The sequence below is a fragment of the Anolis sagrei genome, chromosome 4 (assembly GCF_037176765.1).
Source record: "Anolis sagrei isolate rAnoSag1 chromosome 4, rAnoSag1.mat, whole genome shotgun sequence".
In the NCBI taxonomy this organism is placed as follows: domain Eukaryota; kingdom Metazoa; phylum Chordata; class Lepidosauria; order Squamata; family Dactyloidae; genus Anolis; species Anolis sagrei.
Genome location: NC_090024.1, coordinates 77,366,942 through 77,384,841, shown reverse-complemented (window position 1 = coordinate 77,384,841; position 17,900 = coordinate 77,366,942). Strand labels below are relative to the sequence as shown.

Sequence of the window (17,900 nt, the reverse complement as noted above, 5' to 3'; positions counted from 1 at the left end):
AGGAGTCGAGACCTGCTCCTGCTTGCTTTCATGTCAAGCTGATTTTCATACTGGGAGGGGACTTCCTGTTCAGTGCTCCTGAAGAAATAAAAGACACAAAGGAAATGAAAGAAACGGGAGAAACGAATTCCATGCACAACTCTAATTTTCATCCATGTTTACATACTAAAGGCAGGAACACCCAAATCAGTGCTGAAAACATAGAGCTTGTGCTTTTGAGTCCTTGAAAAAAAAAGAAAATTCCTGCAACACTAGTGAATATCTGTTAGAAATTCAGGCGTTTAATTGCTTTTTAGTCTCAAAGAGGAAAGTAGTAGATCAAAGTCAAATTCAACTTACCTGAAAAAAAATTGAATAAACAATACAGCTGTATCCATGGTTTCTCCAATCTGCATCCAACAAAATAGTTCCTCTCCAGTAATTTTCTAAATTCTCCAGATGAGTCTATAGTATGGTTCAGCAAAAAGTTTGAGGTATCATTCATTTCAAATAAGAAAATTTGGGTTCCATGTTATGCCAGAATTGGAGTGGGCCCTTGGCATAATACTTTCTGTATTTTGTCAATGTAACACTTTCTAAACCTAAACTGAGATCTTCCTTGCTTCAACCATGTTGTTGCATCATATATCTTCACAACCATGTCCTCTGTAATGTATAGCCTTACCAAGTTTAGTAGCAGCAGTATCACACTACAGATTCTCCATCCCTCTCTGACACATAAACACACAGACATTTGCCATGTTCAATTCAAAGCAAATATATGGATAACAGTGTAGACACAAACTGGTTTTAATAATGTAAATTTGCATACTGACATTAATGAAGTTCGATTGATGAACAGCCACTGTTTTCTATTGAAGACAACAATATATGCAGTCAAAGTGTAACAGTCTTAGCTTGACCTAGAGTAGCAACTTTTAAATGTCCATGAGATATTATAGGAACTCTACTTCCAGCACTTTAGGTACTCCACCTTTTCCATTTGCTGAAAAAAAATCCAATGTGTCTCCCTCCTGCTATGCTGGGAGCCTATTGGTCCATCTGCCACTTCTATAGCATCAGGAAAAGATCAGAGCGAGGACCCGGTTGTCCTTTCAGATCTGTCTATTTATCTGTCCTTTGAAGTATAGCTGAATGAGACACCATTTTTAATGGAGCCATTCATGCTGTTCCGCGAGTTCTCTCTTTCCATCTTCTCTCTGCTGAAGATGGTGTCCTGATCGCTGTCAAACTCAGACTCTGAGACCATCAGGCTGGAATTGTGTTCTGTACTTCTGTGTTTTATACCTGTAGGATAATGGGACATACAGGTTTCTTGGCATATCTATTTAATGTTTCACTCAAGCAATATTATTATGCATGCATAATACTGAATTCAGGAAGCCATGTTATGCTTTGATTATGCTTTGCCATAAACTAATATCCAGATCCAAAGTATTTAAGGTCTGCACAATAGAGTACATCTCCTCATTTCAAAGGGAAGTAACACTTCCCCTGCAATGTTCCTTGGGAATCTGATTAAGCATCTAGACATATTTCCCAGTCCTCTTTAACAACATGAAGATAGTAGAAGTCCTGTTCACATCCTATTTCAAAAGAAGTCTGATTGCTAAACTCATCTGAGGAGCTCAATAGTGTGGTGTAAATGCCCTACAAAGAGGGCATTTAGAGGCTTTTTTTTTTTTAAAAAAAGTGCATTTTTTAATCCAAGGGTCCATAAAAATATCCCTAGAGCTTGTGGCCCACACTTTTCTGTTTCTGCCATCAATAGATATCAGCTGAAGAAGAAAAACTTCAGTTAGTGTTAAACTCAAAACAATACTTTTGAACTTTGGCATAGAATGGTTGGATAATTCATGAAACAGGCAAGAGGAACTAATATTATTGAGATTAATGGCTGATTGTGACAGGCCTCTATGTAGGTAGCCTTTATAAAGTCAATAGATTATATAAGGAAAAATGGAAAAATGAAGTCACGTGTATCAAATAGTCTCTTAAAAGAAAAGAAATCAGAACACATATCAAAAGAATCCTACCATATTTGGGCCTGAGTTCCATTCTCTCTTGATCATCTATGTTATCCAAGATAGTATATTTTGTTTTCTTTCTTATTTTGGTTCGTTTTCTCCTAAAGATGAAGCCAGAAGGAGAAAATTAATTCCCTATGATCATTTAAAAAATTAGGCACACAAATATTGTTGTCTTGCAAATGAGAAATAATTCCATCTTCCTTGAGCCTAGTTCATACAGTCTTGCCGAAGCCCCTCCTTTGAAAATGGATCTAGCCATAGAGGTGCCCACTCATAACATAACCTTTAGACAGGAAATCCAGAGGAGAACCCATTGTAGAAATAGCCATAAGAAGAACTTTACTGGTGTGGTTACAGTTCTGTCTGGATTGTGGCCACATGCACAAAAATGCATCCTGTGAAGTCCTGTTATACACAATTGCATCATAGGGATATATGCGGATGTACATAAAAATAAACTATTTTAGATTGACCAGATATCTATTAACCACTTGCCAGAAATATACACAGTGGTTAAAAGACAAATATTCCACATCTCCAGATGCAACAAATGTATATAAACACATTGGAACTGGAGCGGGGGGGGGGGGGGGGGGTAACAGCAGGTTCTCCTACACTATTAATTGGCCAGTTTAAATTTCCCTCTCAATATTCTCATATACATCTGGCTAGACTTATAGAGTCAAAACAAGACTAGGTTCTTTATCAGACAATGTGTCTCTCCTGCTGCTGCTTTGCATTTAAACAGCTAGTGATGTGCGTCTTTTTAGTGTTGGGTCCAAATAGCATTTTTCCACCTCTGATTCTGGTACAGTAGTCCTTTCCACCACAGTTCTGACATTGGAATTCATCCAGAAATAGACAAAGAGCTAGTTGAACTGTTGCAACAAGAGAAATTATGCATTCTCTGTAACCAGCTCCGATTAACAAACTGGCTGTAGCTCTTTGGGCCTGCCAAAGTTTCCAAGCACTCTTCAAAGGCAGCCTCAGATAGAGCATGTTACAGTAATGCAACCTGGATGTAAATGTGTTACCACAGCCCACACTGATGTCTCAAGGCATAGGCACAGGAGACACACAAGCCTTAAATTTGCAAATGCCTTTGACCACTGCTGTAACTTCAGTTTCCAGATTCAGGCATGAATCCAGGAGCACACCTAAACTGCAAACTTGTGTCTTGCAGGGTGTGCAACCCATCTTACATATATTGGAGGTGTAGATACGTCAGGTTCTGTGCATGCTTATGATGGGGATTGCAGAACAGAGATTCTAACCTATATTTATAATTCTGCATGTAGAAGCAATGGATGTTGATATTATGCATTATTTAAAACTAAGTACCTTTTGCAGCAGCAGATGCACAGCCAGGCTAACCCCACAATTAGTACCATCAAAACAAAAGCAGATACTGTTACATAAAGTACACTCCATTCTAGAAGATAAAATAAGAACAATTAAAATCAGTGAGAAAGGCCATTAAAACACTTCCACACTCAAGATACTCGCATTAACAGACCTACTCTATTTAGCAAGTTCCCACATATTGCAGAACCCTTCATTCGCTTCTCCCAACTCACCACAGTTACTCTCTCCATTATCTAAGTACCGCTGTATCAAATTTTCCATCCACAGTTGATAGCAAATACATTGCTTGGTGATGGGGTCACAATGCCCATGTCCAGAGCATTTTAGCAGGCAACCTATGACAACAAAACAACTGAAATTACAAATATTGCAATGGGCTTTGACATTCAAACAATGCGGTACTACTCTGTCATGAAAATGCATACCAGCTGTGTCAATGCGAAGAACTCTGAAAAGTAGGAACTCGGGCTTTTCCTTCAGGAGTTGCAAGCGTAGCATCTGGGCAACATCTGAAGCCTTTATGACTCTGAAAGGATGCCCATTCTGAACATAGAACACAACAGCTGTGCTGAAAAGGGGATGCATATATTAAAGACTTTCATTTAGAATACCCAAAATGAATTAGCCTTTTAATTACAAATAACTATTTCAGGAACTTCTGGTTTGGCCAATATATGGTGCATGTTGGTTCAATGGAAACAAACTTTGTTTCTTGCACAAAATTATTTAAAATATTTATAAAATTACCTCCAACTTATAAGGTGTACATGAAACATAAATGATTTTTTAAGGATATCTAAGATATCTCATTTTATACAAATATGTAAATATAGGGATTCTATTTTTATGACAAAAATCCAAAATCCCAAATACATCTGGTCCCAAAAATTTTAGACAAGGGATATTAAATATGTATTTAGTTATCTGCCTAAAAACCACTGCCTTCTAGTCCCATGAAACGCATACTTTGTACAAAAATTGACCCAATATTTTACTCACAGTGTATCTTACTTTAGGGCAAGATGGTATATGGTTTTTATTTTAAGCATCAAGTGTATCAACAAATTCTAACATATAAATACATAAATTCTAGTCTTAGGTTGCTTGATAAGACAGTAAGAGTCATAAGTTCCAGAGCGTTCAGAGACTAGAACCACCTTTTTCTCCAGTATCCTGAATCCCCACATATGGCACTTCTATTTTTGTTTTAAATAGTAATAATAATAATAACAACAACAATAATAACATTTTTTGTATCCTGCCACCATCTCCCCAAAGGGACTTGGGGTGGCTTACATGGAGACCAAGCCCAGTCAAACACAATTAAAACTTGGAGCAATAAAATAAAATACATGTAAAACATCATAAAAACATAACCATCATAATCAACAATCAGTGGCCGAGTACAGCATGCATGTTCAGAACTAAAGGGCGAGGCAAGGGCTTGTGCAATACAACTACCAGGATGGGGCAGATAGTAAGGTGCAAGGGCCAGAGGCCTGATAAGGGCTAGACAAGATCTGTGGTTAGCACATTTTGTGTTGTCTTGGAGACACATTTTCCCATTTTCTTTTTAATTGTGATGAAGAACTTTATAAGCTACATAAAAGGCACATATGGGACAAAGAAGACCCATCTCTGTATTAATACAATCCTGCACAAATGAACTTTTTTGAATGCAATCCTATTTAGCTGAATGGAAATGGCACAGAAAGTTGTAGTCCATATAAATGGTGCAGTGTGTGATTGCAAATATTATATCTCTGTCTACAGTACTTGCTACTAAAGGGATATTTTCTAGCTTGCAGTGCTTTGGGTGATATTCTGCTGTCAGTATTCTTCTGTACCTGATATCGGAGTAAGCCTGTATCTTCTGAACTTTAATATCTGAATCAAGAACATTCAGCAGCACTGCTATCTGTCGCACAAGAGTGTCTTTCTGTTGCTCTGTTAGCTGACCCACTCCAACATCCAAAATCAGTTCCACAAGGCCACTTTTCTTTGGATCTATGAAAGATAACAAATTAGAGACTTTCAAAGAATGACAATTTTGTTACGTCTTAGAAGAAATGCACCATCTTAATATTTCCTATGAACCTCACAATTGATGTTGCAGGGAGGCAACATGGAATTCCAACATGGGTATTTTCCTGTGCAGCTTACAATGTTGTGGAGAGTTTCTGTTTTGGGTTCCACACATGCCATTTTACTCCCCATTCTTTTCTCCTCTCCCTGCACACGCACAATAGTCAATCACTGTTTGTGCCCTCTAAAGTATTCTTGCTACAACATTTGGAAATTAGATTTTATCCCATGACCAGAGGTATTTCTGATCTCATGACCAAGCAAAGTCATCCTACACACGAGAAGCTGGAGCTGACAGACTGGAGCTCACCCTGCATTCAAACTGCTAATAGTATAAAGGGAGGCTCTCCAGATGCTGTTGGACTGCAACTTTCCAATGGTTCTTGCCATTGGTTATCCTGGCTAATGCTAATGGAAGTTGTCGTCTAACCTCTGCTGGGTCATACTTTGCTCATCTTTTTATACAACACTATCAGAAATAAAAGTAGGGTTCTCTCAAATTCTCCTCTTCAAATTCTCCTGCCCATATCAGTCCCACTTCCAAATGAATTAATTTACAAAGTTAATTGAAATTATTAACATGGCTCTTTAGCAGAAAATGTAAGCGGCTAAAAGCAGGAAGGAAGGAAGGAAGGTATTGGAGCAAAAGTGAAAGCAGGAAAGCGTATAATCAAATCAATGGCTCAATCTTCATCATTGCTCTGTTCTGGGGATTAATCGATGCCATAAAATACAGAGGTACAAGAGCACAAAGGATGTTCGGTTAGATTATTCCTGGAAGTCTGATACCACTTTTTTCCATCAGATGTTCCAAGAAGCTGGCATTATCTTTAATTTTATTTCTGGTTTCTATATGTGCAGTCCTGGATACACACAGTGTGCTACTGATGCCAGCTGCAGGGGATTCTGCATAAAGAAGGGGAATTGTGGAAACCAGTGTTGGTCAGATTTGGGCTACAGTTGAAAGGACTGGTACAGAGGAAAGCCTCTTGGGGGGAAAAGAAACCAAAAAAACTTTAACCTGACCAGAAAAGAAGGGGCCGGGGAGAATGTGGCTTGGTTTAGTCTTGCTCCTTTTTTACAGCTCAAAGAGAAAAAAATGCAAAAGTGGAATTATTTTTTTAATGCCGAAATAAATTGTACAGGTATGACAATATGTTCACATTTTTCCTAACACAAATGGCACATCCTCATCAAACCCTCTCAACCATCATATCCCTTCTTTCCCTGCATTTCTTATTCACCATTTTGAAGTATAAACAATAGAAAATACGTCCATTCAGTTTTTATAGGGCTGGTTTTCCATGGATGCACAAGACCCATTATATGCAGTGGTAGAGTAAACTGGTGTAGCTTCATACCAACGTTTGCCATCTGCCTTGAATTTCAGTGGATAATCAAAACAATGGTATGAAACTGGAACAACATGGGTACAAAGAGGAAGATTTCGAGCAAGAGTTTCCAAAATAACAAATTGTTGTTAAACTGCTGTAGAAATGGGAGGATCTGAGAGGAGTACAGAGCACAGAACATTCTATAAAATAATTTAAAATATCATACCAGGTTGTACTTCCACCACAGCCGTGTCGATGTCTGAATCGCCTTTCTCGTCTACCACTTTCAAGTGAAAAGTATAGCTTCCTTCTACGAGATTAGTTAGCTGCAATATAGCCTCATGGTCTGAACCATGAATCACATCCTGCAAAAGTTAAGATCTGTTTTTTAAAGATTGGCACGGCTTCACATTAATTTCCAACGGAGGCTAGTAATTTTCCAAATGGGTTGCTGTGAGTTTTCCAGGCTGTGTGGCCATGTTCCAAAAGCATTCTCTCCTGATGTTTCACCCATATCTATGACAGGCATCCTCAGAGGTTGTGAAGTCTATGTCCAGGGTGGGAGAAAGAAAGTGGGTGAAACGTCAGAAGAAAATGCTTTTGGAACATGGCCCTACAGCCTGGAAAACTCACAGCAACCCAGTGATTCCAGCCATGAAAGCCTTCAACAACACAATTTTTCAAATGCCTTCACATTCATTTCTAACAGAGGCTAGTAATTTTGAATATACCTTCCACAAAATTCACTTAGCACAAGATGTAGCTGATGTTTCTGCCCTCAGACCCAAACATTTTCAGTACTATATTAAGACTAGAAAGATGAACCTCAGATTGATTTGTCCAAGATTACCTACTTATACCCAGACATGCCCAAAGGCATAGTAGGAAAGACATGGGAGCACAACTGTGAGGGATAGAAGGCAATTTGTGCTCCCCTATAACATCCTTCTAGGTGCTCTCACACATTCAGGTGCATAGAAAGCAACACTGCATTACTTCTAGCCACCACTTTTAGCCTAACCATTGGGAAATGGGGGAATGTGAGATGCTAACCTGCCCCTTAATTTAAGTACTAATCCAGTCAACTTCTAATGTAGAATGTAAATCAATGGCTGATGAAGCCATCGATGCTACTAGTTGAGATGACAATATATCACTTCCAACATGCCTCTGTATATTAGTGTGCCACTAGGAAATATGAGTTAGAAGTTTTGTTCATGTCCTGTTTGTGACCTTCCCATGAACAACTGATTGACCACTGTGTGAATAAAATCTTGAAATCAAAAGGGTTTTTTTTGGTCTGGCTTTACTTATGTTCTGGTGTAACAGGGTCCTTTTATTCAAGCTACAAAATATCTTGGGCAGGTCCCGGGTTTCTCACACAAAGGCAAATTTTCTATCCAATGGACCCCAGTGACTTGAACTATGTGGCAACAGTGCACATAAAGCACATAATGACAGGAAGATGTCCCATAACTTAAATTTGGGCTAGCAAAGCAATTAAAATACTTACTCCAGCTGCTGGGCTCTGGCCATCCCGAATCCAGAGATAGGATACAATTCCCTGATCATCTACAGATTGTGAACCATCCAAAGCTATGGAGTTATTGGGGAGAACAAGGACATGTGTGCCCCCAGCACGAGCCTGCGGTGGGTGGTTCTTTTCTGAAACATTGAAAGTAAGAGAATAAATATTTTATCAAGTATAGATTATCAAGGATAGATTATGGCAAATGTATTGCTCAAATGGATACAATGCTTAGAATGTAAGCATAGTGGCTGATAAGATTAAAACCAACATTGTAAAATTACTTCCTGCTCAAAACTGTAGGACATAAGAAGCCCCTTTATATTAACTTGAACTACTCTAGCCAGTAATGTCTTTTTAAAAGATACCCTTTCCAGCACTTTTTACCAGACTGTTCTAATGGAAAGGCTAGAAATTGAACCTGTGACCTTCTACAGCTAAACATATTCTCAGTCATTGAGCTATGATTCAGTGGATGTGCTGGATCTCCCACTGAGATACTAGTAGGATTAGAGTGTTTGGGGCAGTGGTTCTCAATCTGTGGATCCCCCATGTGTTTTGGCCTACAGCTCCCAGAAATCCCAGCAAGTTTACCAACTGTTAGGATTTCTGGAAGTTAAAGAGCAAAACATTTGGGGACCCACAGGTTGAGAACCACTGGTTTGGGGAGAGACATGGTACACCTGTAGCTCTGTTAGTATAGTCCCAACTATTTGCCCCGAACAGTAAGCCTCCCTAAATAAGGCAAGAAGCAAATGCTCTGTGACCACTGTAACCAGTGTTGACTGGCTTGGGTGTGAGAGACACCCAAGCCACCTCAAAGATCTTGCCCTGTTCATGAATCCTGACTACTCACCCACTTTCATTTTTGGATACCTAACATCTAACAGATACCCTGACTCTCAGCCTGTGGACTGTTAATCACATGATAGTTAATCACATGGTTGTTCAGTTCCTCAAGTGCATTACAACATGATGCCAGTAACTCCCAATACTGAATTTGCCCTGGGTTTGAGTCTGAACATTAAATGAGCTCGTGGTGGTGTAGAGTCCTAGACCCAAAACAGGTTCACCATCTTGTATTGCTCCAAATTCAATTTCAGGTTGACTCCTGAATCAAATGTCTGTTGTGTCCTTCCCACTGCGTATTTCTCAGCTCCTAAGTTTTCAGTCTTGTTAACCTTGTCTCCGCCATAGCAGGTAGCCTGGTGGCCATCATATGTTTTGGATTCCAGCTCCTTGGATCCATTACTTTTGGCTATGCTAGCTCAGATTCACAGAAACCAGTATCCAAAACTTCTGGATAGAATCAGACTGTCTATCCCTGCATAAAAATATCTCAGCAGAAGCAAGGAGACCAGAATTCAAATTCCTATTTCATTATGAAACTCAGACTAGTCAATCTGTGGCCAGTCACCTGCCATCAGGCTAGCCTATCCCACAGGATTGTTATCGGAAGGGGAAGACATATAATTCATTTTGCACTACTTGTGAGAAAGGCAGGTTAAAATTTAATCAATAAAAAAATAATATATCTTCTCCCAATTGTGTATTTCTGTGGTCTTTCAAATGATACAATTAGAGCATTGTGATTCCACTTTCAGCATCATAGTTATGTCTTGAGGTTTGTAGTTCATCAAGGCACTGGAGACACAACAACTAAGTTTCTTACCCTCCTTAACAGTCACAGAAAGTGTGGCACTGCTGCTTAATCCTTGGCCATCTTTTACGGTTAACCTGAAATAATATGTTCCAATCTGCAGACCTGTGACGGTTGCTATGGCACTGTCAACATTTTCCATTTGCAAAGAGCTTGGCCCACTGCAGCAAAAGCAAAACAAGACATAGTCCTGAATCCATATTCAATTTGATATAAAACTAAAAAAAACTGCAATTATAGAAAATCCCAGTGATGTCATCAGCGTTTTTGAAGTTTCAAGATAATCTTTCTTTTGTGTTGAATGTGAAGGTCTGCACCAATTATCTCCATGGTAAATCATAAGCTTGAGAAATAGTGCAAGTCTTTAACAGTTTGATATTTTTGAGTTAACTCTCTCCAAAGTGATTCCTGCATGCTGACAGGAGGATTCTGGGAGTTCGGCACAGTAACTTTTTCAGCCTCTGCAGCCCACCACTGAGATAAAACTGCTTGATACAGTTAAACTGTATTTAATACAATTAATCTTGGAAGCTAAGCAGTCAGCCTTGGAGAGATGGTAGATCATAAATGAATATTTATTTATTTATTATGTTTATTGATATCCTGCTTTTTCTCTCCATACAGAGACTCAAAGCGGCTCACAATTAAAAGCATTACAATGCAACTTAAAATATACAAATACTAAAACAGTAAAAATATACAAATACTAAAACATCATTAATATTTAAAACAATTCAAGTTAAAACCATAAAAGCATATAAAACCAAAGCAGCACCTGAATTGCTCTTAAACATCTTCATCTTTAAATGCTTGCCTGAATAAAAAGGTTTTAGCCTGCTGCAGGAAGGACAGCACGGAGGGGGCCATTCTGGCTTCCCTGGGAAGAAGGGAGTTCCAGAGTCGAGGGGTCTGCTCTCTGGTTCCCACCAACCAAGCTTGAGATGGAGGTGGGACCAAGGGAAGGGCTTCTCCTGAAGTTCTCAGGGCCCAGGCAGGTTCATAGAAGGAAATGCGGTCAGCCAAATAGTCTGGACCTGAACTGTCTAGAGCTTTAAATGTCATAACCAGCAGACTGGCAGCCAGTGGAGCTACTTCAACAGATGGTTGTCTGCCCTGTGTAGCCAGCCCCAGTGAGCAACCTGGCTGCAGCTCTTTGGACCAACTGAAGTTTCCAAGCACTCTTCAGAATATTCCTTGCCTAAGAAAACCCTATGAAATTCATGATAGTGGACAAGCATACAGATGCAGAGTTATCTATTCTGCTCCACAGTCACACAAGGTGGAGGATTCTTTTAGTAGTAGTTATTAAGTCTTGAATATCAGAATATCCATCAGTGATTGAGTATATTCCCACCCATACAAAATACCTGATATTCTCCCAATGATAGTAAACAATGCCAAAGTCATCTGTACTCTTGCTTCCATCCAGAATAGCACTTTGATCAGGAAAAGTCAACACCTTATTAGGACCAGTCACTGCTCTTGGTGGGTCATTCTTTTCTGTAACCACAGTAAAAGGTTAAACGTTTAAAGCATTTTCCAGCCAACAACATATATTTATTTCTCCTTGAATTTAAATATTACTGGAGCATTGGGAATTTAGGTTTTGGACAACAGCTCCTAGAATTCCACAGCCAGCATGGCTAGTGTGAGATCCTGGAATCTATAGCCCAAGAAAGCAACCTTTCCACACTCCAAAAATCCTGCATTGTTTATACACGTAAAGAAAACAGTAGCAACACGAGATTTGTCTCACCATATTCCATCTCTTTTCTTCTACAAGAGGAAAAAAGTTCAAAAAGCAATTTCCTAGATGTTTCTATTCTCACCTTCTGACCAGCTAGTGGTAGGGCAGGTGCCCTGAAATACCCATGAGGGAAAGAGCAGAATGACCCCAATGGTCTCCATTGGCCACCACCTTTATCCAGCCCAGAGACAGTGAAAAAGACTAATGAGGGCAAGCAGAAGGATTCTCCCCTTCCTCATTGACTACTTGAGAACACGGCAGAATGTGTGCTGGCAGCCGGAGAAGCATCTGAGACATCTGCTTTTTTACAAAAGCCTTGTATAAGTGGAGTCCTACACTCATTCCTTCTTTTCTCTTTCCTCTTATCCCTCATTCACTGAGTACATGCAAATATGTATATTCAAAAATAAAAAAACCCAAGGAATCATAGAATCATAGAATCAAAGAGTTGGAAGAGACCTCATGGGCCATCCAGTCCAACCCCCTGCCAAGAAGCAGGAATGTTGCATTCAAATCACCCCTGACAAATGGCCATCCAGCCTCTGCTTAAAAGCTTCCAAAGAAGGAGCCTCCACCACACTCCGGGGCAGAGAGTTCCACTGCTGAACGGCTCTCACAGTCAGGAAGTTCTTCCTAATGTTTAGATGGAATCTCCTTTCTTGTAGTTTGAAGCCATTGTTCCGCGTCCTAGTCTCCAAGGAAGCAGAAAACAAGCTTGCTCCCTCCTCCTCGTGGCTTCCTCTCACATATTTATACATGGCTATCATATCTCCTCTCAAGCAATTTGGATAAGAAAGATTCAACCTGCATACGATTTGTAAACTCATCTGCACAGATGATCAAGGAAGCGTCATCTGAAAAAGGCTCAGCAAGGTCAAGGATGCAAAAAATTGCCTACCAGGCTGGACAACTACTGTGACTTCAGCTGTGGACTGCTGCTCAGCAGAATCAGTGACCGTCAACTGTAATGTATAATCTCCTTCTTTCAATGAAGACACCTTGAGATATGGGCTCCTCACTCCCTGTACAATATGGTTGAAGAGGAAAGACAAAGAGATGAGGAAATATGTTAGCTTTACAAAGTGTTTCTTTATTTGGAAACATACTTTCCATTTAAACCAAGGATGGAAAACCTGGAACTCTCCAAGTGCTGCCAGACTCCTGACTGAATCATCCCTAACCATAGGTCAGAGTTGGCTGGAGTTAAGAGTGCTCGTAGTTCATAAGCACCTGGCTGCTAGCAATGCTGGTACTGGTTCAAATCTACTGATTTTAAAATCATCTCAACAAATAACACAAGCCAACAAAATCAAACTTTTTGTAATCATCAGAAATGAGAGTAGTACAGTTTAAATCAATTTTATACCGATTTTAAATATGTCTTTTTTCTATCATGTCAACTTTTAAAAAATATAATGAATGCTGCATTACAGAAGACTACTGTAAAATCTGCACATTTCACATCATATTTGTGTAGCACAAACCAACAAGTATTTTTCATCAGATGAGCAAAGTTTATTGACTAGTCCACTGACTGTATCAACATTAAAAACAAAAACAGAAATGTGCACAATAGACAATAATACTATCCTAGGACTCCCATAATAGTGAACTAGCATACATTCAAACTGGCCCCCACCAACACTGGCCTCCACCTTCATCAAGTACTACAAAAGCATTACTCCAAAATGGCTATTGGCATGATGTGAAACAAAATACTCTCCATTTACCTCCATTGTGACCAATTTATCTTTACTTTTGGGACTGAGAGACCACTCATAGCCAACGATCCCGCGATCATCTTTGCTCTGGTTTCCATTCAGTGTAATGGTGTTTTGAGGCAAGCTGATTTCCTGATTTGGTCCTGCATTAGCAACAGGAGGGAAATCCACTGGTTTGTTGACTCTCAAAAAGGCTAAAGTGGAGTTAGCTGCTCCATCAGAGTCAACTACCATTAGCCTAAAAAGGAAGAAAATGTGCATGGGCAAATCATACTTTTGAGCACAGATTACATATCATGCACTCTTGTCTTCATATGAATTAATCACCAAGCAGAGAAGAAATATACATCTAGGGTTTTAGGCCTACTCAGCATATTCAACAGGACTGTACTGTTCATTTCAGTTTAGACAAACTAGATAACAAGAATGTATTTAATGTAACTAGACAATACCTGGCCATTCTATCAATTTCTCTCTGGCAAGAACCCTCCTCATAAAAACATGAATAACAAATATGTAGAATAACACAAACTCAAACCCAAGTGCATGCCAATGCCAGTTTTTTTGGGAGGTGAGTTGGAACCTCAGGAAACAAATTTACTCCTTAGTTCACCATTTGCATTGATAATCTAATGCAGAAGTGAGCACTTTGACAGGTCTGGGTGCTATCCTCCGCCCTTACACACACACACACACACACACACACACACAAAATCTGCCAGTATCCACTGAAGGTCAGTTTGCATTCTGGTGCCACAACATACGGGTGAGGTTAGGAGCTAGAAATGCAGAAAGCTGCAAATTTGGTGTGGAAAAAAATCCATATTTCTCTCCATTAAGATAGGAGGAGTGGGAATCATGAAGAATGCAATTCCACCTTCTACAATATTATTCACTTTTCTTTTTTCACTGAGACAATGGACCATCGCTCCATTGTCATGGACCGATCACTACCTGATTAGGTTTAGACTTACTGTACCTCCTAACCTCCGCAGGGGTGGTGGACCCATTAGAATGGTCCGCCCCAAGAGGCTTATGGATCCAAATGGTTTCCTGACGGCTCTTGGGGAATTTCCCACCTCCTTGACTGGCGACTCTGTCGATGCCTTGGTCTCTCACTGGAACATCGAGATGACTAGGGCAATTGACACAATCGCTCCGGAACGCCCCCTTTCGAGTAACCGAGCTAATCCAGCCTCTTGGTTCACTGAGGAGCTGGCGGCAATGAAGCGAAAGAAAAGGTGGCTAGAGCGTGTGTGGCGCAGGAATCCGACTAAATCAGCCCAAACACATCTGAATGCCTTTCTAAGGTCCTACGATGTGGCAATAGCGGCAGCACAAAAAACATCCTTTGCTGCCAATATTGCATCTGCGAAAAATCGTCCAGCCGAGCTCTTTCGAGTTGTCAGGGGTCTGTTAAACCCGCCGAAAAGCGAGATCCCTGACAGCTCTGGAGCTCGCTGTGAAGCGTTTGCTCGATTCTTCGCGGATAAAATTGTGCGGATTCGGTCGGATTTCGACGCCACTTTACCTGCAGTCTCTGAGAATGTGATGAGAGCATCTGCTTGTCAGGTTTTGTTGGATTCATTTCAATTGGTTCAGCTTGAGGATGTGGACAGGATCCTTGGAGAGGTGCGACCCACCACATGCATCCTAGACCCCTGTCCATCCTGGCTGATAAAGGAAGCCAGAGGGGGTTTGGCGGAGTGGGTGAAGGTGGTGGTTAACGCCTCCTTACAGGAGGGCATAATTCCAGCGAGCTTAAAGCAAGCTATTATCAAACCGCTGTTGAAGAAACCATCACTGGACCCCACTCAATTAGACAACTTTCGGCCAGTTTCCAATCTCCCCTATTTGGGCAAAGTCCTGGAACGTGTGGTGGCAACTCAACTCCAGGGATTCCTGGTAGACACTGATTATCTTGATCCAGCACAGTCTGGCTTTAGGCCGGGACATGGGACGGAAACAGCCTTGGTCGCCTTGGTAGATGATCTGCGCAGGGAACTGGACAGGGGGAGTGTGTCCCTGTTAGTTCTGCTGGACCTCTCAGCGGCCTTCGATACCGTCGATCACGGTATCCTTCTGGGACGCCTCATGGACATGGGTCTTGGGGGTACTGCCTTGCAGTGGCTCCAGTCATTCCTTGAGGGACGGTCCCAGAAGGTGTTACTGGGTGACACCTGTTCGGCCCCACAACCGTTGTCGTGTGGAGTCCCACAGGGTTCGATTCTGTCCCCAATGTTGTTTAACATCTACATGAAGCCGCTGGGAGAGATCATTCGGAGTTTCGGACTGAGATGTTATCTCTACGCAGATGATGTCCAGATCTGTCACTCCTTCTCACCTGTCACCAAGGAGGCTGTCCAGACCTTGAACCGGTGTCTAGCTGCTGTGTCGGACTGGATGAGAGCTAACAAATTGAAATTGAATCCAGACAAGACAGAGGTCCTACTGGTCAGTCGGAAGGCCGAACAGGGTATAGGGTTACAGCCTGTGTTGGATGGGGTTACACTCCCCCTGAAGACGCAGGTTCGCAGCTTGGGAGTGATCCTGGACTCACCGCTGAGCCTGGAACCCCAGGTCTCGGCGGTGGCCGGGAGAGCTTTTGCGCAATTAAAACTTGTGCACCAGTTGCGCCCGTACCTTGGGAAGTCTGATCTGGCCACAGTGGTCCACGCTCTTGTCACATCCCGAATAGACTACTGCAACGTGCTCTACGTGGGGTTGCCCTTGAAGACGGTTCGGAAACTTCAACTAGTCCAGCGAGCGGCAGCCAGATTGCTCACCGGAGCGACATACAGGGAGCACACCACCCCCCTGTTGTGCCAGCTCCACTGGCTGCCGGTGCAGTTCCGAGCACAATTCAAGGTGCTGGTTTTGACCTATAAAACCCTGTACGGTTCCGGTCCAGTGTATCTGTCCGAACGTATCTCCCTTTACGTCCCACCCCGGAGCTTGAGATCAGCTGGGGAGGCACTGCTCTCGACCCCACCACTGTCACAAGTGAGGCTGGTGGGGACGAGGAGCAGGGCTTTCTCAGTGGTGGCCCCTCACCTGTGGAACTCACTCCCGGGGGAAATCAGGACATCATCATCCCTCCTCTCCTTCAGGAGGAGGGTGAAGACGTGGCTTTGGGACCAGGCCTTCGGGCAATCTGGCAATTAAATCAGATGAATACGACCAGCAGGATGGAAGAAGTGGAATTGAGAATGAGATCTATGAGTTAGTGAACGCTGACCATGTGGGGGGATGAATTGGGTTTGTATGGGGTTTTTTATTGATTTTATTGATTTTAGTGGTATTATGTATGAATTGTTAACTATGAATTTGTAATAATTTTGTATTGATTGCTTTGTGACGTGGGCATCAAATGGTGCCTCGCTTTTGTAAGCCGCCCTGAGTCCCCCCCGGGGTGAGAAGGGCGGGGTATAAGAACCTGTAATAAATAAATAAATAATAAATTGTTGCTCCCCAAAGCCTCTAAGAGCAGAATCTCTCATAGAAAGAGAGGTGCGTATCCTGTTCAACTAGAAAAACTACATGTCTATCTGTTTCTGTGTCTGCTTCTACTCCAAACTGGAATGGTGTTGCTCTTGTTCATGTTAACCACACAGAAGACATGGAAAGGGATATTGCAAAGTCACATGTGGGTCATGGGCTACATGTCATGTGCCTCTAACCTGAAAACACTCCAACAGGGAAAATGTGGTCCTGAAGGTGTTGGTAGACTGTAATTCCCCTCATCCCTGGACAATACAGACATTGATAAGAAGGGACAACTGCTGCAGTCCAACATCACCTAAAGGGCCTCACGTTCTTCATCCATGCCATATACTACTATATTAAATACAGAGAACCTGACTCAGTTTCTGCTTTTACTGGAAAAAGGACCCCAGAAGGTGAACTTTCTCTCAGCAGCCCTTGGGTTTCCTAAAAATGAAGTATAAATAAGTGCTTCAGACTAGCATGAGATGTGTCACAGGAAGTTGTCAATGGAAGGGCAATCACCAAAGACTGTTCTTCTGCCTTTTTCCTCTGGTTGGGCATTTTAACTGGAATTTGATGTATTTTGAACAAGAAACAATTCCAGTCATGGAATTGTTGATCTAAAACCAATGTTGTAGCCAAATTCACATGCCCTGCTAAGGCACGATTTATGTTGCTAACAATTAGTTGCTGAGCTCTCTGACAATCAACAAAACACAATTTGTTCTTCTCATTTTCTGTGTCTTTTTCATTCATTTTGTCAGTTTCTGTTTAAAAGCAGCCAACTGCATAAACAACCCAATATTCTGGATTCAAGCGGAAGCCATAGCTTGAACATGCCAGGGTCCATAAACCAACAACAAATGATAGCTAATTATTCTGCTTTCAGGGTGATTAACAAACCACAGTTCGGCTGCATGGAGGGCTTTACACACAATAAAGCA

The 17,900-nt window shown here is 41.3% G+C and overlaps 1 protein-coding gene across 4 annotated transcripts in view; it reads right to left on the bottom strand.

The window, feature by feature from the left end:
- Positions 1-136: 136 nt before the first annotated feature.
- The window catches only part of KIAA0319 (KIAA0319 ortholog), a 41,391-nt gene continuing 23,627 nt past the window's right edge, over positions 137-17,900 (bottom strand). For 3 of the 4 annotated variants that reach the window (XM_067467491.1, XM_067467490.1, XM_067467492.1), the window contains 12 exons: positions 13,480-13,708; positions 12,648-12,771; positions 11,370-11,502; positions 10,015-10,163; positions 8,328-8,479; positions 7,041-7,179; positions 5,243-5,402; positions 3,821-3,963; positions 3,608-3,730; positions 3,372-3,462; positions 2,037-2,128; positions 137-1,287 (listed from right to left, as the gene is read on the bottom strand). In XM_067467491.1, coding sequence (XP_067323592.1) covers positions 1,109-1,287; positions 2,037-2,128; positions 3,372-3,462; positions 3,608-3,730; positions 3,821-3,963; positions 5,243-5,402; positions 7,041-7,179; positions 8,328-8,479; positions 10,015-10,163; positions 11,370-11,502; positions 12,648-12,771; positions 13,480-13,708 — 1,714 coding nt within the window. In that variant the 3' untranslated portion in view covers positions 137-1,108. Of the gene's footprint in view, positions 1,288-2,036; positions 2,129-3,371; positions 3,463-3,607; positions 3,731-3,820; positions 3,964-5,242; positions 5,403-7,040; positions 7,180-8,327; positions 8,480-10,014; positions 10,164-11,369; positions 11,503-12,647; positions 12,772-13,479; positions 13,709-17,900 lie in introns of those variants that run through there. The other variant, XM_067467493.1, reaches the window with a different exon arrangement.